Source organism: Columba livia, chromosome W (genome assembly GCF_036013475.1).
Source record: "Columba livia isolate bColLiv1 breed racing homer chromosome W, bColLiv1.pat.W.v2, whole genome shotgun sequence".
NCBI lineage: Eukaryota > Metazoa > Chordata > Aves > Columbiformes > Columbidae > Columba > Columba livia.
In genome coordinates, this window is record NC_088641.1 from 2,186,597 (window position 1) to 2,214,354 (window position 27,758).

Here is a 27,758-nt window from a genome sequence, read left to right on the forward strand (position 1 = left end):
GATGGGATCAGGAACGTCTGGTCCCAGTGGTGTTCTTAAGAAATCAGTATTAGAGTGTGTTTTAAGACATTGGAAAGAACTCAGAAATGTGTCTGGGGGAAATATAAAGAAGGAAATTCTTGTGAAATATTGTAATCAATGGTGGCCGCTGTATAAGTTAGATGATGGGGAAAAGTGGCCAGAGAATGGAACTTTGAATTGTAATACTTTGTTGCAATTGATGTTCTTAAAGCAAGAAGGAAAATGGGATGAGGTCATGTATGCAGAGATGTTTTTCTGTTTGTGGAGGCATTCCGAATGGCAAAAAGAATGTGGTATCAATTTGGCTTTGGAAAGGGATAAATGAAATAAAGGGAAAGGAAAGAATCAAAAATTGCAAGGAGATGATGCTAGGGACTTGGGTGTTGCTTGGAGGATTGTGTGTCGTGATAGAGGTCGGCAGAAAGAGAAGCAAGAAGCTCAATTAATTGCAACTTTAGAGGAGATTTCTGATAAAGATCAGGGAGTATTCCTGGGGTGTATTAGAAGGGGGGTGGTTACTAGATCGAGAGAGGTCCTCCTTCCCCTCTACTCCACCCTGGTGAGACCACATCTGGAATATTGTGTCCAGTTCTGGGACCCTCAGTTCCAGAAGGACAGGGAACTGCTGGAGAGGGTCCAGCGTAGGGCAACGAAGATGATTAAGGGAGTAAAGCACCTCCCTTATGAAGAAAGGCTGAGGGAGCTGGGTCTCTTTAGTTTGGAGAAGAGGAGACTAAGGGGGGACCTTATTAATGTTTATAAATATATAAAGGGTGAGTGCCACGAGGATGGAGCCAGGCTTATCTTGGTGGCAAACAATGATAGGACAAGGGGTAATGGGATCAAGCTGGAACACAAGAGGTTCCACTTAAATTTGAGAAGAAACTTCTCAGTGAGGGTGACAGAGCACTGGAACAGGCTGCCCAGGGAGGTTGTGGAGTCTCCTACTCTGGATACATTCAAAACCCACCTGGACATGTTCCTGTGCGACCTCACTTAGGCGTTCCTGCTCCAGCAGGGGGATTGGACTAGATGATCTTTTGAGGTCCCTTCCAATCCCAAAAATCCTGTGATACTGTGATACTGTGAGTAAGCTGGAGCTGGGGAATGAATTGAGCAAGACGTCAGATCCTAGCAGTTCAAAGAAAATCAGTGTGCATATTGTAAACAAGAGGGATGCTGGAAAAGAGATCGCCCTTAGTTAAGAAAAAGAAGTGTCCAGAATTGTGGAGAATGAAAAAATTTGGCACGGTAAGTCTCTTTGAGTGCGATGGGAGACCCTACTCCGGCTCAATATGAGTTTAACATCAATGCCCTTTAATGAACGTTTTAACAACACATTGAATATCAATGTCCCCAATACACGTTTTACCAACCCTTATATACTCTTAGTGGTCACGCGACAAGCTACGATTGGTTACTCTCTGCAGTCACGCATCCCCCCCCATGGTGATTAGCTGCAGGGCACTGTCCACGAGCTGTTCACACGCAGTGACAGCGCCCCTCCTGCAGCCTGGGTTGAGGATAGACCAGTTTCTGTTTACTTAAGCGACTTCCTTTCTGTTTACTTAAGCGACTTCCTTTCTGTCTTTGGTGTCTCCAGGCAACCCTCCGTGCAGGTCCTGGCCTACACCTCAGCCACATCAAGCTCTGGCTTGTTCACAACACACAGCCCATGTCCTCTTTCTTCCAAAAACTCTCCACACAGAATCATAATTCAGTGTTTGTTGCTGTGCTTAAATAAGGTTGCTGATCTTAATGAATGATGACGGGGACCAGGGAAATCTTCCCCAGCAGAAACCCTTGCTCCGAATTAAACTGGGGGGAAAGATCAGTGGCTGAGTGGCTCTTCTCAAATTTAAGTGGAACCTCTTGTGTTCCAGTTTGAACCCATTACCCCTTGTCCTACCATTGATTGTCAACGAGAAGAGCCTGGCTCCATCCTCATGACACTCACCCTTCATATATTTGTAAACATTAATAAGGTCACCCCTCAGTCTCCTCTTCTCCAAACTAAAGAGACCCAGCTCCCTCAGTCTTTCCTCATAAGGGAGGTGCTCCACTCCCTTCAGCGTCTTGGTGGCTGCGCTGGACCCTCTCCAGCAGTTCCCTGTCCTTCTGGAACTGAGGGGCCACAACTGGACACAATATTCCAGGTGTGGTCTCACCAGGGCAGAGCAGAGAGGAAGGAGAACCTCCCTCGACCTACAAACCACCCCCCTTCTAATACACCCCAGGATGCCATTGGCCCTCTTGGCCACAAGGGCACAGTGCTGGCTCATGGTCATCCTGCTGTCCACCAGGATCCCCAGGTCCCTCTCCCCTACATTGCTCTCTAATGGATTATTCCCCAACTTATACTGGAACCTGGGGTTGTTCCTGCCTGGATGCAATACTATATACTTTAAACTTTTTGAATTGTACTATGCCTCCCTTCTCTATCACAGCAGTGGAAAAACACTTCTGTGTTCCAGATTCACTGACGCAGAGACCAAAGGTTTTGTATTGGGATCCCCTGCACAACAGTCAATGGCAAGGGCCTGTGGAGTTAATCACCTGGGGAAGGGAATATGCATGTATTCTTCTTCCAACAGGACCAAAAGTGGCTTCCTGTGAAATACATTAAACCTTACTATGAGTTGGAGAAACGAGGTGCAGAACTTAATGCCAGAGATGCAACATCTGTCTCTGAAGCAGAGGGTGACGAGGAAAAGGAAGAGACCGAAGAAAGAGGCCAATAACTTTACCTAGGGACAGTTGAAGAAGTTACAAGAAAACGCAAGTACTATGATGGCAGCGGCAGGTGACCCCAGCTCCACTCCGGTTAACACCTTCTTAGCCTATTTGGCTATCATCTCCTGCAACAGTGCAGTAAGGTTTTATTTTGTGATGATCAGTTCTGGCATGATTCCAACTGTGGGGGGAGAGCATGTATATTGGGCTTATATCATGGATCCACCTCGTTTTAGACCTATAGCATAGTAGGATCCTGAAGTCCCTCTTTCAGACAGTAACATGCTCTGGGTAGGTGGTGGATGGATACCATCAGCAGGTCAATTGTTGGAAAACAAGGATTGGATTAAGTTTAATCAAACGCAATAGTATTTTGTTGGGACCCATCCTGTATGTTTTTCTAACAAGCCAATTAAAAATTGTTTAATGATGTCAGAGAAGTTTCACTTATTTTATCAACAACAAGATGATAGAGGGGTAGTTCAAGGCAATTTAACTTTTATTTCCATTCTGGGTCTTGAACACCAAGATGTAAGTCTCAATTCTACTTTGAAACCCCCTGCTGACATTTCAACATGCAGGATATCTAGAGGAACCACAGGAGATGTTTCGAATTTGTACTGGGCCCCCTGTAAATCAGAGGCACCAGCATATCAGAATGGTACAGATTTACATTATTGGGACTGGGGACCCAGAGGACATTTGATTTCAAATTCATCTAAGCCTGTCAGTTTTTCACAAGTAAGCAATGAGACACTAAAAGTGGTCAGAAGGCAGATTGCCAGGACCAGTTTTGCAGGTACAAGTAAACGATAGCTTTAGTCCATTTCATTTGAAAACTTGGTGATTAGCCTTGCCTTTTTTATGAGGCATGTGTCTCATGGAAATTATAAGAAAAACCAAAATCAATACACATTAAATCTCACTCACTGGCATAATGATAGAGTTAGCATTTGTATTTCACACCCTTATGTGCTGGAAGCTGCTGCTGATGTACAGATATCAATGGAAAATTATATCTATGTCGTAAATTTGACTAACCCTGTTTATGCCAATTGTCATCACCTTGATAGTCATTACCCTCGCTGTCTTCTTGCTGGTGGCTCTGTACAGAACGTGCCAGAAGAAAACTCCAGAGAGACAAGAGAATGGCACTGAACAGGCCCAGTCAGATAAAGAAGGAGTCAAACTTCTTTCTGTAAAGACAACTGCTGAAACTGAAGAGCACTCATCTCAGGGGAAGAATAAAACTCAACAACTATTCACACATCTGCAATAAATATACGTGAAGCAGCCCTGTTGTGGATGGGAGATAAGCAAAGCGCTTTGGCTACCAGAATAAAACTGCATTGTGATTGGGAATATATTCAAAAGAATTTGTGTGTAACACCATTCAAATGGAATTATAGTGTTTATGAGTGGAATCAAGTGAAACAACATCTCCAGGGAGCATTTTTAGTTAATGTTCAAGGCACAGTTCAGGATTTAGCTAGTGCCCTGCAAAAACAATTGCATCCTTTACAAGAATTAACGTGGAAAAACATAATGGATGACATTTCTGATAGCGTAAACTGGTTAAACAAAAAAACATGGTTTTCAGGTCTCAATCTGCGTATATGGGTTTTTGTGGAGATTGGATGTGCTTGTGTAATATTTTTTCTTGTAGTCCTCTGAATCATCTGGAGAATGATACAGAATGTAAAGAAGAATGAAGCCAAGGTCCTTGCTGCAGTCATTGTGAACCTGATGTTCCAAAACAAAAAAAGGGAAGATGTGGAAGTGGCAGGACACACAGGCTCCAGCCACCTGGATAATAAAAGATTAATACTAACATGATTAAATCACAGCAATCAGTCAAAAACAAAGCAGCCTTGGACAGGTGTCACCGTTTACTGCAGGGCAACAATAAACCGTGGCAGATGCTCTCTGTTAACCCCCCGCCCTCCCCACTAAAGAAAGGTAATAAGAGGAAAAGGGAGAGAGACTTGAAAGTTGGAAAAGTTAAAAATGGTTTACTAATGCTACTAATAAATAGAGAAAATAATACAAAATATACAAAACCAGCAGTTGTGAGATAGGAGTGAGGAAAAAAAGCATGAGAAATAACCTTGTAAACACCAAGGTCAGTGAAGAAAGAGGGGGAAGAAGTATTCCAGGTGCCAGAGCAGAGATTCTCCTGTATCCCATGGATAAGACCATGGTGGAGCAGATATTCACCCTGCAGCCCATGGAAGATCCCATGCCACAGTAACTAGATGTGCCCTGAAGGAAGCTGCAGCCTGTGGAGAGCCCTTGCTGGAGCAGGCTCCTGGAGAGAACTGTGGCCTGTGGACAGAAGCCCGCACAGGAACAGGTTTTCTGGCAGGAATTGTGGCCTGGGGGGGCCCACGCTGGAGCAGGGAAAAAAATGTCAGGAGGAAGTACTGGCAGAGATGAACTGCTATGAACTGACTGCAAGCCCCCGTTTCCCATCCTCCCTTCACTGCTCTGTAGTGGTGGAGGTAGAGGCACTGGGTATGAAGGAGTTAAACTGAGCCTGGGGAAAAGCAGGGAAAAGTGGAGGGAAGGGTTTTTTTATATTTCTCTTTTTTTTCTCACCATCTGTGGCAGTTGCACATCCCCCTGAGATCTGGAGCCTTCAATGGGGCAGATGATGGCTCTTTAGCACCTTTTGTGCCCCACTTTGCATGCACATCTAGGGTGGTATCAAGGTGATGCTAGTCACATCTTCCCCTACCCTGGGGCAGGGTGATTTCACCTCCACCAGCTGGTGGGGCAGGAGGGGTGGGACCCTTGGTCAATTGACAAGGTTCTTAACGGGACCCTGAGTCAATTGACAGGGTCGTTAACAAAGGAGGTGCCCAGGGTAGCTGCAAAGCTTCTGGACTATGCTGTAATGCTGTCATGTCCTGCCCTCAGGTATGGGTGATGGGGAGAAGCAACTCAGGTTTGTGGGTCCCCTAGGTTGGAAAACAGTACATACAGCACTTAAGGTCCACAAACAAAGGCTTTTATTTTGCAGCTTGGCTCAAATGGTATATGATTCAGTAGCAGAAGGATTTACATTATTGTAGGTTCAATCGGTAAACATTAAAAGTTGTGGCATATGTGGGGCTGTAAATCTTATGTTACTATGTTACTTATAAAAAGTAAAGCAAAAAGGTAGAAGTATGGGAAAGAAAGAAAGGAGAGAGAAAGATTTCACAATCCTTATGGCTCTGCTTTATGTGTGATGGAGTTTGCAGTCTCGGTTCCAGCGATGTGCAGCGTCCTCTGGTGTCTTGTTTAGTTCATGTGGTGAGACTGGTGAGCAGAGTGGTGTTCAGGATGGTGGGTGGGTGCCGCCTGTGCTTGTACAAGGTGGGCCTTTATAGCCCTCTGGGTTGCCTGCTTGCGTAACTTTTGGTCTTTTGTAGAGGTGTTATTGTGAAAGAGAGAAAAGTCTGGGGGGAAGGGGTGATTGTGAAAGATTGACAAGTCTCAGGCTATCTTGAGGAGTCTCAGCTTTTCCTTTTGTGTCATGCTGAGTGTATCAGAAGGTGGAGCTATGTGCCCTCTGGCATGTCCCCCACCTCCTGTATCAGCCAGCTAGCCTGGTCTGTGGCTCCTTAGCTTGTCGTTGATATGTAAATTGCAGTTCACCTATACTGAATGTACAATCTTCCTCTGGCTGGATGAACTGTTTTTGCCACAATGTTTCAGCCATTATCCTTATCAGACTCTGACTAATGCCCACAGCCAGATCTGACCAGGCTATAAAACAAGGTCCCTGCTGAAGACCCCCTTTGAGTGATCTTCTTGAAGCAGCGGGTCTGTGAACTGGAGCCCCCCTTTAGACTGGGATGCCATCTAAGGAGACTTCTCAGGATTGAGAGCACCTCACCTTCTCATTTGGGTGAATGGTTATTTACTGGATATATCCTTGAATGAGTCTTTGCCTAACCAAGGCAAGTGTGAGCCCTCGCCTAACTCAGGCGAGTGATTATTTCTTGTGGGTACCCTGGGGTCAGAGGACTCTGTGGTGTGGTTTTTTTTTTTTTTTTTTTTTTTTTTTCTCTTGTGAGTGTGTGCATGCACGCTGTAGATCCTCATTAATCTTATGTTGTTGTACCCCAATAATATCCTCAACTGATATCCAAACTTGTATTTTTTGTTGTCAAAGTGCTAACTAATTGTATTAGGGACTTGAACATAAGACCTATGAGGAGAGGCTGAGGGAGCTGGGGTTGTTTAGTCTAGAGAAGAGGAGGCTTAGAGGTGACCTCATCACTCTCTATAACTACCTGAAGGGAAGTTATAGCCAGGTGGGGATTGGTCTCTTCTCCCAGGCAGTTAGCAATAGGACAAGGGGGCATGGGCTTAAACTCTACCAGGGGAAATTTAGGCTGGATATTAGAAAGAAATTCTTTACAGAGAGAGTGATCAGGCATTGGAATGGCCTGCCCAGGGAGGTAGTGGACTCGCCGTCCCTAGAGGTTTTTAAACTGAGATTGGACATGGCACTTAGTGCCATGATCTAGTAAACGGACTAGAGTTGGACCAAGGGTTGGACTCGATGATCTCTGAGGTCTCTTCCAACCCAGTCGATTCTGTGATTCTGTATAAGCCCTGTTTTTAGTTGGCTTATTGGCTATGCTTTTCTGGCTAGAATAAAGTCTGTTTTGGAACTTGTTCTCTGCCTAAAACTGACTTTGTGGTGCCTCAGTGACACCATCCTACTCTGTTTTTAATTGACCACAAATGAAAATATTTTTTCTCAAGTCAAGTCTGGTTTGCCTGTGATAGTAATTGGTGAGTGATCTCCCTGTCCTTATCTTGACCCATGAGTTTTTCCATCTTATTATCTCCTCTTGTCCTGCTGAGGAAGGGGGAGTGAGAGAGTGACTGGGTGGGAAGTGTGGCAACTAGCCAAGGTCAAACCACCACAAGCTTTCTACTTGAAGCTCTACAGGTATTGTCATTCAGAATAAAACCATTTGCTGGAAAAAATTATGCTCTTCAAAATTTAAAAGAAATAATATAGCTTTTTACTTCACTGTACAGTTTATATCATAAAGACTGCTTGCAGAATATATGTTTCCATTCTATTAGAGGCTGTACTTGAATGTTTTATTTGGCTTCAGTTTTATGTTTACTTAACAATGTATAAAATAACCTAATTACAAACAAAATATAAGCTGCTTAAATTTCTTCAGTATGTTTTTCTCCACTTCTGAAATTTTATTTAATATACTTTATTTCCATTTTCTGGAATCAAACATACTTTAATTGGTTCTTTCCTTAAAGAAAATATTTGCACTTAAGGCTTGCATTAATTTTCAAAAAGTCAACTTCAAAAGACTGAATAAATGACCATGTCCTCAAGAGATTTCAAAAGCATAGCTTTAAGACTGAAATATAAACTTATTGAATAAGATGTGGAAGACAAATATAACTGTGGGATTAAACAGAAATTGTGCCGAGTTGACTCTAGCCATAACCAAGCACCCACACAGCTGCTTGCTCAATACGCTCTCCCCCAGGACAAGGGGAAAACAGAAGGAAGGTGAGAAGACTCATAGGTTAGAACAGGTGAAACGAAAGTGGCAAGCACAAGGAAAGCAAAAAGAGGATTTCATTCACTACTTCCCATCTGCAGGCAGATGTCTAGCCACCCTCAGCATATGTAATGTTTACTTGAGAAGAAAAATACCATAACCATAAATGTTTCCTCTTCTTTCCTCTTTTCCTGAGCTTTTATTGCTGAGAACGACATCTGGTGGCAATTACGGAGACATGGTGGGACAGCTCACATGACTGGAATGTGGTCATGGATGGCTATGTCCTCTTCAGGAAAGACAGGACAGCCAGGTGAGGTGGTGGAGTTGCTCTTTATGTGAGAGAGCAACTACAATGTATTGAGTACTGTCTGGGCACAGATGAGGAGCAAGTTGAGAGTGTATGGGTGTGAATTAAGGGGCAGGCTGGCAGGGGAGACACTGTTGTGGGTGTCTATTACAGACCACCAGATCAAGGTCAGGAAGCTGATGAGGCCTTCTACAGGCAGCTGAGAGCAGCCACTCAATCACAGGCCCTGGTTGTGGTGGGGGATTTTAATTTCCCCGATGTCTGCTGGAAGGACTACTCAGCGAGCCAGCCATAGTCCAGGAGGTTCCTCCAATGCATTGAAGATAACTTTCTTATGCAAATGGTGGAGGAGCCAAGCAGGAGAGGTGCACTGCTGGACCTCATCCTCACTAACAAGGAGGGTCTGGTTGAAGCAGTAAAGGTTGAGGGCTGCCTGGGTTGCAGCGACCATGAAATGGTGGAGTTCAGGATCTTGTGCAGCAGGAACAGAATAGCAGGCAGAATTGCAACCCTGGACTTCAGCAGGGCAAACTTTGACCTTTTCAGGCAATTGCTAGAGAAAATCCCATGGCTAAGGCTGCTTGAAGGTAAAGAGGCCTGAGATAGTTGGTCAGTATTCAGGGTTTTCTTCTACCAAGCTCAAGATCAGAGCATCCCGACATGTAGGAAGTCAAGGAAGGGAGCCAGGAGAGCTGCGTGGCTAAACAGGGAACTGCTGGGTAAGCTCAGGTGGAAGAGGAGAGTTTATAGATCATGGAAGGAGGGGCTGGCCACTTGGGAAGAATATAAGGCTGTTGTCAGAGGGTGTAGGGAGGCAACTAGGAAAGCTAAGGCCTCGTTAGAATTAAAGCTGGCCTGAGGGGTCAAGGACAACAGAAAGACCTTTTTCAAATATGTGGCAGATAAAACTAACACCAGAGGCAATGTAGGCCCACTGATGATTGAGGTGGGTGCCCTGGTGACAGAAGATACAGAGAAGGCAGAGTTACTGAATGCCTTCTTTGTTTCTGTCTACTCTGCCGGAGGCTGTCCTGAGGAGCCCCGTACCGCTGAGGCCCCAGAGGAAGCCAGGACAGTGCAAGAATTTGCCTTGGTTGATGAGGACTGGGTTAAGGAACAATTAGGCAATCTAGACATCCACAAATCCATGGGCCCAGATGGGATGCACCCATGGGTGCTGAGGGAGCTGGCTGATGTCATTGCTGGGCCACTCTCCATCATCTTTGCCAAGTCTTGGGAGATGGGAGAGGTGCCTGAGAACTGGAGGAAAGCTAACGTCACCCCAGTCTTCAAGAGGGGCAAGAAGGAAGACCCAGGTAATTATAGACTGGTCAGCCTCACCTCCATCCCTGGGAAAGTAATGGAACGACTTATCCTTGGTGCCATCTCAAGGCATATCAAGGATAAGAGGGTCATTAGGGGCAGTCAACATGGCTTCACCAAGGGGAAGTCGTGCTTGACCAACCTCAAAGCCTTTTATGAAGATATAATGAGGTGGATAGATGTCGAGGGTTAAGATTGCGGGGTGACAATAAAACCCTGGCAGATGTATTGTTAACCCCCTCTTTCCCCCTCCCTCTCCCCCCTTTCCACTAAGGAGAGGTGATTGGGAGGAAAAGAAGGACAGAGTGAAGAGAGTTGGAAAAATTAAAGATGTTTTACTAATGCTACTAATAAGAATAGAGAAAATAATACAAAATATACAAAACCAATCTTGAAAGTCTCAGCAACTGCAGAGCCGGCAACCAAAGTCCTGGATTAGACTCTGCAGCCAATCGGAGCTGGATTCAGTCTCTCACTAGGCCTCAGTTCGCAGGGACGACTAGCAAGGTCCTCTTCTAATGTCGGCCATAAGCAGCAGGGAAAAGGGCAAAAGGGAAAAAAAAAAAAGGGACGAGATCCTCGTGATCTCCCACTTTATATGAAGTATTCACGTGAATGGAATGTTATACACAGTTGGTCAGTTTCTTGGTCTCTTGGTTCTTGTCGCCCCTCTCGCGAGATGTCCATCCGTGCTTATCAATAAGTTTGCATTCCATTGATAGGTTTACCAAAACATGTGTCTGGTTCTCCAGGAAAATGCAGTTAATATGAAGGCTTTAGCTGACAGGCAAATTCACTAAAAGAGAAACTTGTTTTTAGCAAAACCAGGACAATAGATGATGGCAGGGCGGTGGGTGTGGTCTACCTTGACTTTAGTAAAGCATTTGACACAGTCTCCCACAGCATTCTCATAGCTAAACTGAGGCAGTGTGATCTGGACAATCAGGTAGTGAAATGGACTGCGAACTGGCTGAAGGAAAGAAGCCAGAGAGTCGTGGTCAATGGGGCGGAGTCCGTTTGGAGGCCTGTATCTAGTGCAGTGCCTCAGGGGGCAGTACTGGGGCCAGTACTGTTCAATATATACATCAATGACTTGGATGAGGGACTAGAGTGTACTATCAGCAAGTTTGCTGATGACACCAAGCTGGGAGAAGTGGCTGACACGCCAGAAGGCTATGCTGCCATCCAGCAAGACCTGGACAGGCTAGAGAGCTGGGTGGGGAAAAATTTAATGAAATATAACAAGGGCAAATGTAGAGTATTGCATCCAGGCAGGAACAACCCCAGGTTCCAGTATAAGTTGGGGAATAATCCATTAGAGAGCAGTGTAGGGGAGAGGGACCTGGGGATCCTGGTGGACAGCAGGATGACCATGAGCCAGCACTGTGCCCTTGTGGCCAAGAGGGCCAATGGCATCCTGGGGTGTATTAGAAGGGGGGTGGTTTGTAGGTTGAGAGAGGTTCTCCTTCCTCTCTACTCTGCCCTGGTGAGACCACACCTGGAATATTGTGTCCAGTTGTGCCCCTCAGTTCAAGAAGGACAGGGAACTGCTGGAGAGGGTCCAGCGTAGGGCAACGAAGATGATTAAGGAAGTGGAGCACCTCCCTTATGAAGAAAGGCTGAGGGAGCTGGGTCTCTTTAGTTTGGAGAAGAGGAGACTAAGGGGGGACCTCATTAATGTTTATAAATATATAAAGGGTGAGTGCCATGAGGATGGAGCCAGGCCCTTCTCGGTGGCAAACAATGATAGGACAAGGGGTACTGGGATCAAGCTGGAACACAAGAGGTTCCGCTTAAATTTGAGAAAAAACTTCTTCTCAGTGAGGGTGACAGAGCACTGGCCCAGGCTGCCCAGGGAGGTTGTGGAGTCTCCTTCTCTGGAGACATTCAAAACCCGCCTGGACATGTTCCTGTGCGACCTCACTTAGGCGTTCCTGCTCCAGCAGGGGGATTGGACTAGATGATCTTTTGAGGTCCCTTCCAATCCCAAACATACTGTGATACTGTGAAGGGAGTGGAGCACCTCCCTTATGAAGAAAGGCTGAGGGACCTGGGGCTCTTTAGCTTGGAGAAGAGGAGACTGAGGGGTGACGTTATTAATGTTTATAAATGTACACAGGGTGAGTGTCAGGAGGATGGAGCCAGGCTCTTCTTGGTGACAAACAATGGTAGGACAAGGGGTAATGGGTTTAAGCTGGAACACAAGAGGTTCCACTTAAACTTGAGAAGAAACTTCTCAGAGAGGGTAACAGAGCACTGAAACAGGCTACCTAGGGGGGGTTGTGGAGTCTCCTGCTCTGGAGACATTCAAAACCCGCATGGACACGTTCCTGTGTAGCCTCATCTAGGTGTTCCTGCTCTGGCAGGGGGTTTGGACTGGATGAGCTTTCGAGGTCCCTTCCAATCCCTAGCATTCTATGATAGGGTATGGAGTATCCCTTTGGTAAGTTTGAGTCAGCTGTCCCAGCTGCGTTTCCTCCTAACTTCTCATGCATCTGTCAGTCTATTGACTGGGGAGGACAGAGATACAGAGAAGGCCTTGACACTGTGCAAGCTCTATTCAACAATAGCCAAAACACTGATGTGTTATCAACACTTTTTTGATCACAAATCCAAAACACAGCAACATAGGGTCCCAAATGGTCAGGAATTTGTGTGTAGGAGGTGAGGAAAATACAGGGTTTTTTTTGGTCCCTGTCAAATATTACTGATGTTTCATTTTTTTTATAAGCTCTTGTGCTTTCTTTAGGAAATTGGTATTTATGCTAGTGTGATGGATGTACTCAACCCTCCAACCCAAACCAGCAGCAGTTTGGTCCAGGCTCCAAAGGAGGTAAAGGCCTGAGCTATAGCCAGGCCAAGAACTCCTTTTAAGAAATCCACAAGGAAGCAGAACAGCACACCAAATACTGATAAATTGTGGATGCAAGGAATCTCGTGCATACATTTCCCACTGTATGCCATTTGACTATGAGCCAGCCACTTTTTTCCATAAAGGTGAGCCTACTTTGAGCTCTCTCTGCTAAAAAAGCTGGCCATATGGTGATGCTCTTTTACTACTCATAGATCACTGGATGAGCCCAATTTTTCATACCAATCATTTAGCTTCAGTAAATGTGTATTAAATAGAATGAATCACTTAGAATTATAAGGTTGTGTGATTTTTAATATACTCTCTGCTTCATGTTACTTAGTAAGCTGAATTTGCTGAAATGTTAAGCTGTATGTTATAAAATTCTGCTCATTTTTACCAAATTTGCATCTACTTAATGGAAACAAAAGCAGTTACAGACTACTATGGACATCTGCAAGATAAGGCCCGTTTTACACTTTGCTGGAAGAAATAGGATTCATTCAGACAAAACATCACCTTTAAGGCTGGCACAAAGCAACTATGAACTGTAAACAATATCTACAGCTAAACAAAACAAAGGCCTGTCTGAAGACAGTGAAAACAATCCAATAAAAAGCAAGAAGACCTCAGACTCAAATATTACTATTGGACTGAATCATGGTGTGAGGGGTGGGTTAATAGTCTGTAAGGGTATAATTACCCAGGGACTTCTATGCTCAGTTCAGCACCTCTGAGAAGGCACCCAGCTCGAGCTGACCCTGCTGCTGTACTACTCCACTAAATTATTTATTTCTACAAACTTTGATGCCTGAGAGCTTACTTCGAGTGACCTAGGATGCAGACATTGGAGTGACCTGGCACCAGGCACCTAGAGGGGAGGTAAGCAGGTTGAGATGCAGCATGATGAAACTTTGAAATCCTAGCCAAGCAATATAAAGAGTCGGGTGTGCACATATAATCCTTTGGCCATAAATACATACAATTCCTTACCTGTTTTCCCTTACCCTTTATGTCTCTTAGACATGAACTGTTGTCCAAGTCTGGGACTAAGTTTGAATCCAGTTGCACCTAGACTCCTCTCTGAGAAGGAGTTTAGAAAGCAAGGGGGTCCATTCTGAATCTTGTGAGTCAATGGGGGGGGGGGGTCTCCCTCTAACCTTTTGCATCTCCTGTCCCTATAGAAATCACTTTAAAACAGCTCTCACCTGATTCTGCTTGGCATATTTCCTCCAAGCAGCAAGTAATAGAGTGGACCTTGCTGTAGAACTCTGTTAAGTTGCACTTTAAGTGATCTAAACACTCCTCTGCAACAGCTAGGGACAGGAGGGGTTTTTTTTTGCCTCCACAAAAATAAACTTAAACTTGACCATGCCATTAGTTGTAGCTAAATAACATTATGAGGATAACATAATAACATTATGATAGGACAAGGGGTAATGGGTACAAACTGGAACACAGGAGGTTCCACTTAAATATGAGAAGAAACTTTTTCACAGTGAGGGTGGCAGAGCCTGGCCCAGGCTGCCCAGGGAGGTTGTGGAGTCTCCTTCTCTGGAGATGTTCAAATCCTTCTTGGACACCTTCCTGTGTAACCTCATCTGGGTGTTCCTGCTGTGGTGGGGGGATTGGACTGGATGATCTTTCAAGGTCCCTTCCAATCCCTAACATTCTGTGATTCTGTGATGAGAACATCACGGGAGATAAGCGCCAACAAGATTTTAGAAATTCCGGAGTCAGGATTGACTATCACATCTCAAGTCTTTCTTCACATATTTACACATATTTCAGTTTTCTCCCTCCCTGATGTGGGAATATAATGAAAGATTGGTGAAGAGGAGAATTGTAAATATGCTCAAGCAACTGCAGCTGGAGTGTAGAGAAACACATAAATCATACTATTTGCTCTTTAGCCCTGTGTGCTTGACAAGTAGAACCTCTGTGTTTAGATAACATAGGCCTGTGAAAAATAAGGCACCTTATCAAACATCTTTGAAATTCCTGCAGGCAAAGATCAAAGCAGTGTGGTAAACTGCACCTGCGTGAATCCCTAATATACAGGCAAAACCAGCAGGCTTGTTGATCTTCCAGTAAGGGATCTGCAGTGCCTGCATCCCTGCTTGTACCTCTGTTTGAGTGCTTAGGTGTATTTTTTCAGAGATCCTCCAGATAAGTGAGGTAACAAAAATGAATTTACTCTTTGCATTGCATCTGTGTTTTGTGGTTGTTCCTGTGATGGCTCACACACTGATTATAAAGAACATTATTTCAGATGATCTGTAACAATGTCATGCTCTGTGATTCCCGAGCAAGTATATTTTACTTTTGAGATAGTGGAACAAACATAGGCATTCCACCATTTCTGGACAAACTATGTGCAACTTTTTGAGTAACTTTCTAGCCACACAAAAATATCAGTAGTACATCCTGAAGCATGCACAAGTAAAAAGTTGATGAAAAGGGTTGAAGACCTAAGTCATGAAACTCTGTAATTACCAGACTGCAGCTAATGAAATGTAATACTAGCAGAATTAGTCACACACAGTTCTGAAAAAATGGTATTCTATACTGCATAAAATGTTTGGATGAAAAGTAATTGCTTAACTACAGTTGGTCCTTGACTTTCTCTTGCTTTTCATTCTTTGGAAAGCTTGCAATACATTTTCACGTTGGTTTTCTGATTATACTCTGCTTTGAAGAGGATGTCTCTTACAAACAGCCCCATAACCATCTGTTACTTTTTTGTCCTCAGTGCCCCAAAAGTGTACTTGCAAAGTAGAGGTGAATTGCCAACCTGAACTATCACTAGCAATAACCATTGTCCTTCAGAAGTGGCAAACAGGGAACACAGCTTTACATACATAAGGGAAGAAATGACACAGACTCCTGAAGCCAAGATGAAGCCACCTCAGCCAGAACAAACCTTTCACCCGCTCCCCAGCAGCCCAGAATCAGTGCTTCTCAGCAGACTTTTCTCTCTGTTTCTGCACAGTTGTTGCCAGGAGCTGCCTGCGGGCTTCTGTCCGGGGGCAGTTCCCTCTCAGGTAACTGCCTGTGCAAGCAGCTCAAAGTTGCTAGGGCCATTACACCACAAACACTGTTTGAAATAGAGAAGTTACTAGATGAACATTACAGTATTTAGTACATGCTGACTGTCTCTTCCCCCCGCCTTGCCTGAACACAATCACCACTTCCTCCATGGAAGTGCTTTTCTTTCCTTCATTCCCAGCAGCTGTGACAGATACACCCCCCCCCCCCCCCCCCAAGCAGCAGCAGCCACGAAAGAAGGAATCAACTATTTCATCTGCTCTATAGGGGTAGAACACAAAATAGGGTCTCTTTCTCTCTTTCCCTTCTCTAATGCAGGAAGACAATATCACTTCTTTCTTTTCCCCTTTAGCCTTCTACATGCCCATACAGGAAGGAATTAAATTGCTTTCAGCAGGGCTTGTTGATTTTTCTTTCTATTTTTTTTTTCTGTTTTCTTTTTGCTCTGGTTAGTATCAACAAGCTTTGTAGAGGGGGAGAGAAAGCATAGTGGTATTTTCTACTGCAGGCCGAAGTGAACTGTGGGATTGAACATTAATGTGGTAGATAATAGACTGCAATGGTTGAAGCTATGGGGGAAGGGCAAGCAAAATTTTGTACCGCCCCTCTTCCTGTTCTGGCGCGTGCGCATACGTGTGGAGTGGGGCCAGATGGTACAGCGGGAACACTGTTGGTCTCAGGGAGGCTTTAGTGGAAGGGTGTGTATATATCTCTCTCTCTCTCTATATATATATATATATATATATCTCGTATTTATGTATGTATATGATACAAAGTGTGTAATATACGCGTGTGTGTGATGTTGATTGTGTGGGGAAGGGGAGTGAGAGAGCACAAGCAGAGGGGAGAAAGTCACATGTGTGAATGTAAGCAGGTTGGGATGAAGTTGGGGGGTGCTGCGCATGGGTGGAGAGGGGTTTCTGGGGGTCAGAGATGAGGTTGGGTGGTGTCTGTGCTAGGAAGGGGTGTGTGCACATGTGCATAGATGTAGGTGTAGATATATTTGGGAGCTTGGTTTCAGTATTCCTCTTTTAGCCAGAAGGTGAGCAGGGAGGGTAATGACATAGGATGGGGGCTACCCTTGCTGGAGCACTCTGTTGGTATCCTCTTCCTATCCCCTGGTGTTTTTATCTCTGGCAGTGTGATTTTGAAGTGGCTGGAAGCACCTTGGTGGCAGGAAAAGGAGGTGCAGATCCCTCCCCCAACCTTATTCATCTCATAGCAACAGGCGTCACATCGCTGTGAAAACATGAACCAAGATTTCAAACCTGGAGACTTGATATTTGCTAAGATGAAAGGTTATCCCCATTGGCCAGCCAGGGTAAGACGCTCCCTCTTCTATGTGCAGACTGCTGCTAGCTCTTTACCCATCCTTTTTTCCTCCTCATCGCCTTTTCTGTTCTTCCAGTTTTGTGTAAAGGAGAGTGTTTTCAGACACCTGCAGAGAAAAAAAACCAAACAAAAACAAAAAACAACAGATAAATTGTGTCATGCCTCTGTCTTCCCAATGCAGGGATGTGTGTGTGTGTCTGTGTGTGCGTGCAGTAGCACTGCTGTTGCTGAAGGTGATTTCTAAATCACACTGCAGATGTCACACAGTGTTTTGTTCTTGGCTTATGGTACTATATAAGTCTCTCTTTTTTGACATGTAACACTGTCTAGTAGTCATTAGTTGTCATTAGGTTTTTTAAGTTGTGGAAAGGCTGCTTGAATTCTATATGCAAAGATATGTATTGGGTTGGTGTCAAAGTCAAGCAGTAATTTTTGAGAGTCTGAAATCTGAAAATGAATTAATTAATAGCATATTTAGGAGGAAAAAGTCCTACTGAGCTTCATATTTATTTCTTTAAAGCTTTCTATGTGTCTGTGGTGGGTTGACCCTGGCTAGCAACTGAACACCCACCAGCTGCTTGCTCACTCCCCTCACAACAGGATGAGGGACAAATTAGAAGAGAAAAAGCAAGGAAAAATACGTGGGTTAAGAGAAAAGTTTATTAAGTGAAGGTAAGGGAGGGAAAAGACCCAGAAGTGATGGAGGAGCAATCACTCACCACCTCCCACCAGCAGACTGACACCCAGGCAGTCTCCAAGCAATGGCTACTTGGGAAAGATCAAACACCCATTTTTTAATGCTGAGCATGTCTTTATATGGCATTGGAATATCCTCAGTTTGGGTGAACTGTCCCAGCCATGTCTCCTCCCAAATGCTTGCCCATGCCTAGCCTGTTCCCTGGAGGAAGGCAGACTGGGGAAAAAGAGAGAAAGCCTCCATGCTGTGCAAACACTGTTCAGCAATGGCCAAAGCATTGGTGTGTTATCAACACTGTTTTAGTCACAGATCTAAAACACAGCACCATATGAGCTGCTATGAAGAAAATTCCCAGGCAGATCCAGTACAATGTCTTTTTGTGACATGTATATATTTTCAAATAGAGAATTTGATACTCTGTTTTTGTGATAAATCAACAGAAGTGCTTGAGTTTTCTCATAATGTAAGTTCATTTTTAGAAATGAAGACTGCTATACCATTAGTGCAACAAATTCTGAGATTCTTCAAGAACGAAATGGTACAGAAATGCTACTGCCAAATAACTGATCCTTTGTGATAAGAAAACCCTCCCAAAATCTTGAGTTTTGATAGGAGTACTCTTGACTATTAAAGTTATCCTTATATCTATAGAGTAGGTTGAAGGAGCAAATATGTAATAAGTCTTTCAGTCCTCTTTCCTGTTCTCCCTGCTCCCTTCAAGACTCACCAAAGTGCAAATAACAAAATCAGCCAACAAACACAGCAGTTTGCACAGAAGGGCACAAAGAAAAGGGCCTCAGCTGAATTCATACCAGAGTAAACATACCATGTCATTCAGAAAGGTTCATCATATATTTTCCTCTGAAAGTGAATGCAATAGTGCTACTGCAATATAGAGCACACACATTTCACTAGGTTCATAATGTAGTTTGCAGGGAAAAGTTATGTTTATTTACTTACAGTGTCTAAAATAATTAAAAATATAACAGAGGACAGAGTAGATATTCAATCAAACTGTTTTGGTAAGATCCTCTAAAGGTGTTTTCCTTCAGATCAAAAGGTCAGTGCTTTGTGTCCTGATCCTGCAGTCACTTAACACTTGCTTATCTGAAAGTCATGATTATTCCACTGAGGCTCCATACCAGTGCATCTGTATGAGACTGGAAAATGAAAGGCCTTACCTCCAGATTCGTGGAAGGATCTTCATACAAACTTGGAGTAAGTTCAACTCACTTAAATGACCTGGAATAGGCAAATCATAGCATCACTGAAGCCAGTGGCAATACCATCAAAAATTCCAAGGGAAACAAGATTTGACACATGGATATAGAATACTGTTCCTTTAAGAAAATGGACTACTATATACCTTCTTATGGACAACGCAAAGTAGGAGTTGGTGTTGAGTCGCCAAACTTGGTGGCTTTAAGCCATGAATTTTCCCCTACCAACCCTGGATTATTTAAGGGGTTGGAAATGCTACCGATATAAACTAAACGGAATGTACATAAAGGGTATGGAGGTAGAATGGCACCTTGCATGTAGAACCTCTGTTATTCAATTTGATTACTTGTCCTTCCCCAACTTTAAATTAATGCTATTGCCTATTAAATATAAACACTCTGTAGCTTGTATTGAAATACAATATTATTAATCAAAGACAGCTTCTCAACAAAGATAGATGGTACAGAAATATTTGCAAATGACCATAGAACCCACCTCAGAGAATTAGACATGTATATGCTCATCAGGTAGAGAAGCTTAATATCATTACCATCTATGCAAAAAGTAATAGCACTAATGAGTTGAGAAATTATAATTTCTGTAAGTAAACCAACTGATATGCTGGAACTGTCTCTTTGGAAAATTACAACTAATTTATGGAAGGTGCCAGAGTCATTTTACATACTGGATGTGCACCATTTGTGTGCAGCTGCCAACAAACAAATGAAAAAGAAAATAACCAAACACAATTTGTCCCTTTTTTAAAACAAGAAAGGATATTCTGACATAACACAGGGGAACTGTGTAATTAGAGCAATTATATCCGTAACAGGTACACAGGTCTGGGATAATTAAAGACAAATTTTAAAATTAGGCCCCACATGTCACCCTGCCAGGGAAGAATATTTTTCTCTTAACAGAGCACTTACTGAGTGAAATTAGTCTGTATCCAGAATTTACTTCTCTGGACCAACTGTTCTAAATAAATGCTAAATTCTTCCATGGAAAGGAAGCAGGCTGAGAGAGGATCTTATTTATGCTTATAAATATCTCAAGGATGGGTTTCAAGAGGATGGGACCAGATTCTTTTCAATGGTGCCCAATGACAGGATGAGGGGCAACAGGCACAGACTGAAGCATAGGAGGTCCCATCTAAACATGAGGAGAAACTTCTTTACTTTGAGGGTGGCAGAGCTGGCTCTGGAACAGGCTGCCCAGAAAAGTTGTGGAGTCTACTTCTCTGGAGACATTCATAACCCACCTGGATGCATTCCTGTGCTTTAGCAAGTGGGCTGGACTAGATGATCTCTAGAGGTCCCTTCCAACCCCAACCATTCTGTGATTCTATGAAGATTAGTTTATTGCCAATTACGAATAGAACTAAAACCATCTTCCCCTCACCCCATCCCTTCTTCCCAGGCTCAACTTCGCTCCTTTATTCCCAACTCTTTATTCCCAACTGTGCCCTGTCCCATGAGTGGTGCAGTGGAATGGGAAATGAGGGTTACAGTCAGTTCAGAACAGTTAATCTCTGCCGTTCCCTCCTCCTCATACTCTTCCCCTGCTCCAGTGTGGGGTCCCTCCCATGGGATACAGTCCTTCATGAACTAATCCAACATGAGGTGAGCCAATAACTCCAGACAACACACCACCTCTCCTGTCCTGAGCAACCATCATAACGGATGGAGTCCAAATTCATTGGACTAAATTAACTCAATGGACATTTTATATGGGTGGCCCATAGACTAAGGGAATGATGTCTGTGGGAGAGAATGGAGGGATGGTTAATGAGGATATATTGGATAGTGTGGGTCCTGAGCATGATGTAAATGGTATGGAATAAGGGGCAGAGATTGTTCTTGTCTTGGCTGGGATAAAGATAATTTTCTTCATAGTAGCTTGAATGGTGCTATGATTTGGATTTGTGATGGAAACTTGATAACACACCCATGTTTTAGCTATTGCTGAACAGTGCTTGCACAGTGTCAAGGCCTTTTCTATTTCTCACTCTGCCCCACCAGCAAGTAAGCTGACAGTGCACAAGAAGTTGGGAGGGAACAGCTGCCCCCAAACTGACCAAAGGGATATTCACAGAATCACAGAATGTCAGGGATTGGAAGGGACCTCGAAAGATCATCTAGTCCAATCCCCCTGCCAGAGCAGGAACACCTAGATGAGGCTACACAGGAAGGTGTCCAGGCGGGTTTGAATGTCTCCAGAGTAGGAGACTCCACAAGCCCCCTAGGCAGCCTGTTCCGGTGTTCTGATACCCTCACTGAGAAGAAGTTTCTTCTCAAATTTAAGTGGAACCTTTTGTGTTCCAGTTTGAACCCATTACCCCTTGTTTTACCATTGGTTGTCACCAAGAAGAGCCTGGCTCCATCCTCATGGCACTCACCCTTTATATATTTATAAACATTAATAAGGTCACCCCTCAGTCTCCTCCAAGCTAAAGAGACCCAGCTCCCTTAGCCTTTCCTCATAAGGGAGATGCTCCACTCCCTTACTCATCTTTGTTGCCTTACGTGGGACTCTCTCCAGCAGTTCCCTGTCCTTCTGGAACTGAATATTCCATACTGTATGACATCACTCTCAGCAGTTGGGGAAAAGAAGGAGGAAGGGGGGACACAGCTAACAGAAGCAGAAAAAAGGTGTAGCAGTTTGTGCAGTGATCTCTGCATTTTTCTTTAGGAGCTTCTAGATCTTCTGGGGATAGGGTACAGGATGATCAGGGAACCTCCTATGAAACCTCTAAGAAACTTGAGGTTTCCTGTTGCTGTCAGGTAAGGGGAGCTAAAAGGGCGTGGACCCAAAGAAGCTCTAGTAGCCTCTAACAAGCTTGGTCAGCTGCCCTTGACCCAGAGTGTCTGGAGCCTTTGTTGCAGCTACACCCTTATTAGGGAGGGTCAAGCACTGGCTTAGCAAGTGCCAGGCAGAGGCCTTTACAAAAGCCATGCCCAGTGCAGCAGCTTATACAAAAAGTTGCAAAGAAGGGGTTCTCCTTTTAATTCAAACCAGCCTGTTTTCAATTATGGTGATGATACACCACAGGGTAGTTTCCCTGGCAGGTTTTGGAGCGGCTGCCCCTGCTATGGCAGAGGCTTTGATGCAGACAGATCTTCAGATAGTGGATACAGCCCTGTGATTTCCAGGTTGCAAGGAGAGGCCAGGAGAGATGGTCCTCTGTCCTGAAGGAGGTGTGCTGTCTTGAAGGAGCTGTGTTACCAAGTAGAGGAGTTATGGGAGGAAGTGAGCAGGCTGTGCAGCATCAGAGAAGACAAAAGGGAAATAGATAAGATCTTCTCTGAAACACAACAGCTTGAAGAGCCTCAGGCCTCAACTGCAGTAGAGACACAGGCAGTGTCTACCCCTAATACTAAAGGTAAGTGCAACTTCTGGAGAAGTAGAAGAATGGAAGCTGGGGACTTGTGGCACTAGGTGAGGCAGGAGCCTTCCTCTTAAGGGCTTACAGCTACAAAATAGGTTCACCGCCCTCAAAGGTGAAGAGAAGCCAGATGTGCTTTCAAGCAAAGGATTTGGGCCACCTCCTCCTAAACCATGCAAGACCACTAGAAAGAAGCAGTGAGTGATAGTAGTGGGTGACTCCCTGCTGCAGGGGACAGAGGCACCCATCTGCCTACTTGACCTATCAACAAGAGAAGTTTGCTTTCAGCTGGGGGCCTGAATCTGGGATGTTGTAGAGGGACTGCCCAAGTTTGTCTGGCCCTCTGACTACTCCCCCCTGGTTCTTCCATGTGGGCATCAAAGATACTGCCAGGAGAAACCTGGAGAGTATCAAAAGTGACTACAGAGCTCTGGAGGTGGCAGTTAAGGGCATGAGGGCCCAGGTGGTGTTCTCCTCAATCCTACTAGTGAGGGGAAAGGCTGTGAGGAGGACAGCATTGAAAACACATGTCAGCAACAGAGTTTTGGTTTCTATGACCATGGGACCCAGTTTGCAGAACAGCATCTGCTTGGGAGAGGTGGGATCCACCTCATAAGTGGGGCAAAGGTATCTTTGCCAGGGGGGTGGCTGACCTGGTAAGGAGGGCTTTAAACTAGGAATGATGGGGGAGGGAGTTTCCAGCAGCCCTGTGAGGGAGTGTCAGACAGGGTTGATAAGCAAAGGGCCTGGAGTAATGTAACAGGAAGGGATGACAAAAAAACAAACACAACCACTCAAGCAGGGTCGCCTGCAGCGTTTGCATGTAAGCAAGGAAGTACCCACAAAGCACCATTATGGAGGGATCCCCAAAAGCCTTTCTGGCTGTATCTATATTTCCTGTATTAAAATTTAAAAATACTACATTGTTTAAAAAATAAAAAATGCGTATTACAGCCTTAAATAACCAGGAATCTGCCCATCCTCTGAGAAAAATCTGCATTTTTAAATACAAAATTAATAGGGGAAAAAACCCCTCTTCTTCCACATACTACTGTTAAGTTTCTCTCCACAGAACAAAATAATCCCAGCACGTATATGGGAAGAAAAATGAGGGGTAAGGAAAGGAGAAGGATATTGTTCATTTTTTCAAGCTTTTTTGCAGAGGGTAAATTCTAGTGATACATGAGACTCCTTATATGGAGAGTACACAATGGCAGCAAACGAAGAGTTTCTGTGATGTAAACACAAAACACCCATAGCCATCCTAAGTGGAAGACCACTGAACATTGAGGAGTTAGTGATTCACATCACAGCTAACCGAAGAAAACCCAGGCCTTTTCTCTGCTGCATGAATCCCTTGGCCAGGGAGCCAAACACCAGCCAGCTAGTTTTAACAGCAGAACCTGTAGGCAGCTTCTACTTGGTACTGGCAGTTATGCCACCCGTGAGGCCTTGTCTTTATCTAGAAGTGCAGCAACAAGTACTCATGTGAGCATGAAAGGATCGTGATGGATGGCTATAGGCTGTTTTGTAAGGACAGGCAGGGAAGAAGAGGAGGAGGAGTTGCACTCTATGTTAAGGAGAACCTTGAATGTATTGAAGCCAACTATGGCAATTGTGGAAGCCCTCTTGAATGCCTCTGGGTCAAGATCACAGGGGTCATCTTCAAGGGGGATCTTACAGTAGGCATCTGCTACTAACCTCCAAACCAAGACGATAAGGCCGATGAAGCAGTATTTGAGTCACTTAAGTAAGCTTTGAGACAACAGATGGGTGACTTAAACTACCCAGACATTTATTGGAAGAACAATATAGCAGCTCACATGTCATCCAGCTGGAATGCGTAGAGGACCGCTTCCTCATACGAATGTTAGATGTGCTGAGCAGGAATGAGGCACTGCTAGACTTGCTACTCACAAACCAAGAAAACCTGCTTGGTAATATCTCGGTTAGTGATAGCCTTGACTGCAGTGATCACAATATTGTGGAGTTTGGAATCCTACTGAGCATGCTGAAGGTTAGTACTAAGACAAAGGTTTTAGAATTTTAGAAAAGCAAACTTCTGCTTGCTCAGAGCTCAGTTGGGAGGGATTCCGTGGGAAGCTTCTGTGGAAGATAAAGAAGCTAGCGAGTGCTGGGAGTTTTTCAAGAAAGCTCTCCTGGAAGCACAAAAACAGATCATCCCCCTTAAAGGTAAGGGAAGTAGGCAGAGCAAGAGACCCCCTTGGCTTAACTGCAAGCTTCTGAGTCTCCTCAAAACCAAGAGAGAAGCATACCGGAGGTGGAAAAGCAGACAAATAACTGTTGAGAACTACAAGGGCATTGCCAGGGCATGCAGAGATAGATACAGTTAGAAAAGCAAAAGCTCAGCTCAAATTGAATTTGGCCAGAGATGTCAAAAACCACAAGAAAAGGTTCTTCAGGTATGTAAACAAGAAGAAACATAAGGAAAATAACGGCCGGCTGTTAAACAGCAGAGGGGATCGACAACGCTGAAAAGGCAGAGGTTTTCAACACTATCTTCACCTCTGTCTTTACCAGCACTACTGGGCCCCAGGCCCTGAGAACAGAAATCCAGGCTGATGCTAATGCAGACCCACTGTCAATGAAGGAAGAGTTGGTAAGGGAACTATTACAGGAGCTTGACCCCTACAAATCGATGGGCCCTGACAATAGCTACCTGTGGGTGTTGAGCTGGCTAATGTCGTTGCGAGGCCGCTCTCCATAATCTTTGAGAAGTGGCGGAGATTGGGGATGTCCCAGAAGACTGGAAGAAGGCTAATGTCACCCCCATCTACAAGAAGGGCTTAAAGGAGGATCCAGGAAATTATAGGCACATCAGTCTTACTTCAGTCCCTGGGAAAGTTATGGAATGAATCCTCCTGGGGGCTATCACAAGTCAGTTGAAGCACGTGACTGGGAATAGCCAGCACAGATCCACCAGGGGCAAGTCGTGCTTGACAAACCTGATCATCTTCTATCGCAAAGTAACACGCTTGGTTGATGTGGGGCGAGCAGTGGATGTTGTCTACCTAGATTTCTCCAAGGCTTTCGATACGGTTTCCCACGGCCTCCTCCTAGGGAAAATGACGTTATGGTCTAGACAAGTGATCTGTGCAGTGGGTGGGGAGCTGTCATAGAATGGAATGCTACACAATTTAGGATGTATTAAGGTAGATCACAAGTTTAATATATGATTTCTAAAAACACTTTATCAAAAGCTGATTAACAAAATGGTTTAAAACAATTCAGTGGGTTTTGTTATAATTAAAACGGTCACTTGATTACAGTTTCTATGCTGTCAAGGGTCACACTGTACTTACAAAAGAGAAAATAAACTCATGTATAGACACACACACACACAGAGGTATATGATTAAAAGCTTACGTACACATCTATAAACACACACTGTGGGGTCCCAGTCCAATTTTGGACTCAGGAAGGTTCAAAAATTATTCTAAGAGTGAGATTAAGACACAAACAAGGTCAGATGCCACTAAACAATCTTATTTTTATGCTTAAAGGCAGAGTAAATCTATTTCATTTTCACACCTAAAGCTAGTGCAACAAATAAAAAGGGGAGGTGAAATTAGGAGTAAAGTTAAGCAAGCATGCGAGAAGATAAAGCAAGAGATAGTTACTGCCAGGGATCCAAATGTCCTCTACTGTCGTCGGGCAGCTCTAGCACTAGCAGTTTGTGGGTCTCTCAGGTCCTGATAACGTTTGGCAGTTTGCAGGTCTTGGGTCATACCAGTATCAGAGTCCAGGTCCTGGTAGGTGCTGGCAGTGCTCGGGTCTCAGGTCTGCCAGTCCCAGGTGACAGGTTTTAGTCCTGGTGGTGGATGGCCACATTTGTAAGTCGTAACTTGATCATTTTATGGCAGTTGGTGGTGGACATTGCCTGAGCACACTGCAGGCCTAGTCGTGGATGTTGGTGGTTGATATCACTGGAGCTTCACTTGAGCTTCCATAAGCTTCAAGCATTCTTTGAGTTTTAGCAATTCACAGTGATCATGCATTTTGCACTTTAACTCACTGTATTTAGGCCTTTACAGTGGGCCCAATGAAGCAAGCAGTGTGAGCAAGCATTTTTCTCTAACAAGCAGGCCTTAAGCATATTATTTTAGCAAGCAAGCTTTGAGACAAATAATTCACAATATCTCAGCCTTCCACACTTATACCATGTGTTAAGGACCACCATCTTTCACACACACTCAAACCGTATGCTGAGAGCAGTCATCTCTCACACACACATACTTGTGTGCATTAATCTATGAATATTTGAATATATATATTCACACACACTAACCTATAGCTTTGTGTATATGGAATATATATGGATGTACACCTATAAAATTTCCCTCTTGAGTTAAGCAAACTACTCACTTTAATGAATTGGCATTTCTCAAAGGGCAATTTGTCAGAACTCGAGAAATCTGTCCTTGCCCATGGCTCCACAGCTTTGGTTCGTTGCAAGGCAACTCTGGGGGGCATCCCACCTTGGAGGGAGATACTGAGTCACAACCTGCTGTGATCCAGGAGAGCTCAAAGGGCCTCACTTTAGGATTGCTCTTTATAAGGTTGTGAGGTTGAGGCGCGGAAATGACCTTACAACCCTTGAGATTGTAAAGAAGGCACAGCGCTGGACACGCGGGGAATAATTTCACCTAATATGTGTGTAAATTTACAGTAGCTGTGAGCTTGATTAAATGCAGTAAAGCGTTACATATTCATGAAAGTTTTAGGAATGCCTAAACATATTCATAACCTGCCCCCGAGAAAGCGGTTCTTATTACAATGAGTTCCAGGAGACCGTTTCCATAGTCTCCACCTCTGGTCCCTCCTGGTTGCAGCTGCACAGTGATCGTGAACCTAGGTCCTCTTCTCTGTACACCATCACCTTTGGTCTGGTGTGATGAGTTGGTTAGGACTCAGACTGCTGAGTTGGTTAAAACTGGCATATCTCCTGTCCTGTGCCAAAGTTTCTGTTATCTAGTTCACACAAGGATGCACCCAAGGTTTTTTATCTTTGCAAGGCATCAGCGAACTCCTGTTTCTCGTACAATAAGTTACACAAAGCTAAGCAAGGCTAGGCAATAGTGATGTGGGTTAAAGGGTTAGCTCTCTGTTAGCTCTTTGAGTCTTTTAAGTGTTAGTTCTTTAAGTGTTAATTAGTTAATTCCATGTATCAAGGTCATTGACTTCAGTCAGTATTTTTCTACTGTAGCCACTCTTAGGATGAGGTAATATTCTGGCAGTATCCAGAACTCTCTAGATTGTACAGTTCTGGTACTGTTTTG

General features: G+C 44.2%; 1 protein-coding gene across 4 annotated transcripts in view; it reads left to right on the plus strand.

Annotated features, from left to right (window-relative positions):
- The first annotated feature begins 16,385 nt into the window (after positions 1-16,385).
- The window catches only part of LOC135577049 (lens epithelium-derived growth factor-like), a 108,858-nt gene continuing 97,485 nt past the window's right edge, over positions 16,386-27,758 (plus strand). For 2 of the 4 annotated variants that reach the window (XM_065044689.1, XM_065044688.1), the window contains exons 1-2: positions 16,388-16,521; positions 16,964-17,144. In XM_065044689.1, the coding sequence (XP_064900761.1) occupies positions 17,073-17,144 (72 nt within the window). In that variant the 5' untranslated portion in view covers positions 16,388-16,521; positions 16,964-17,072. Of the gene's footprint in view, positions 16,522-16,963; positions 17,145-27,758 lie in introns of all 4 variants that reach the window. The other 2 variants (XM_065044690.1, XM_065044691.1) reach the window with 2 other exon arrangements.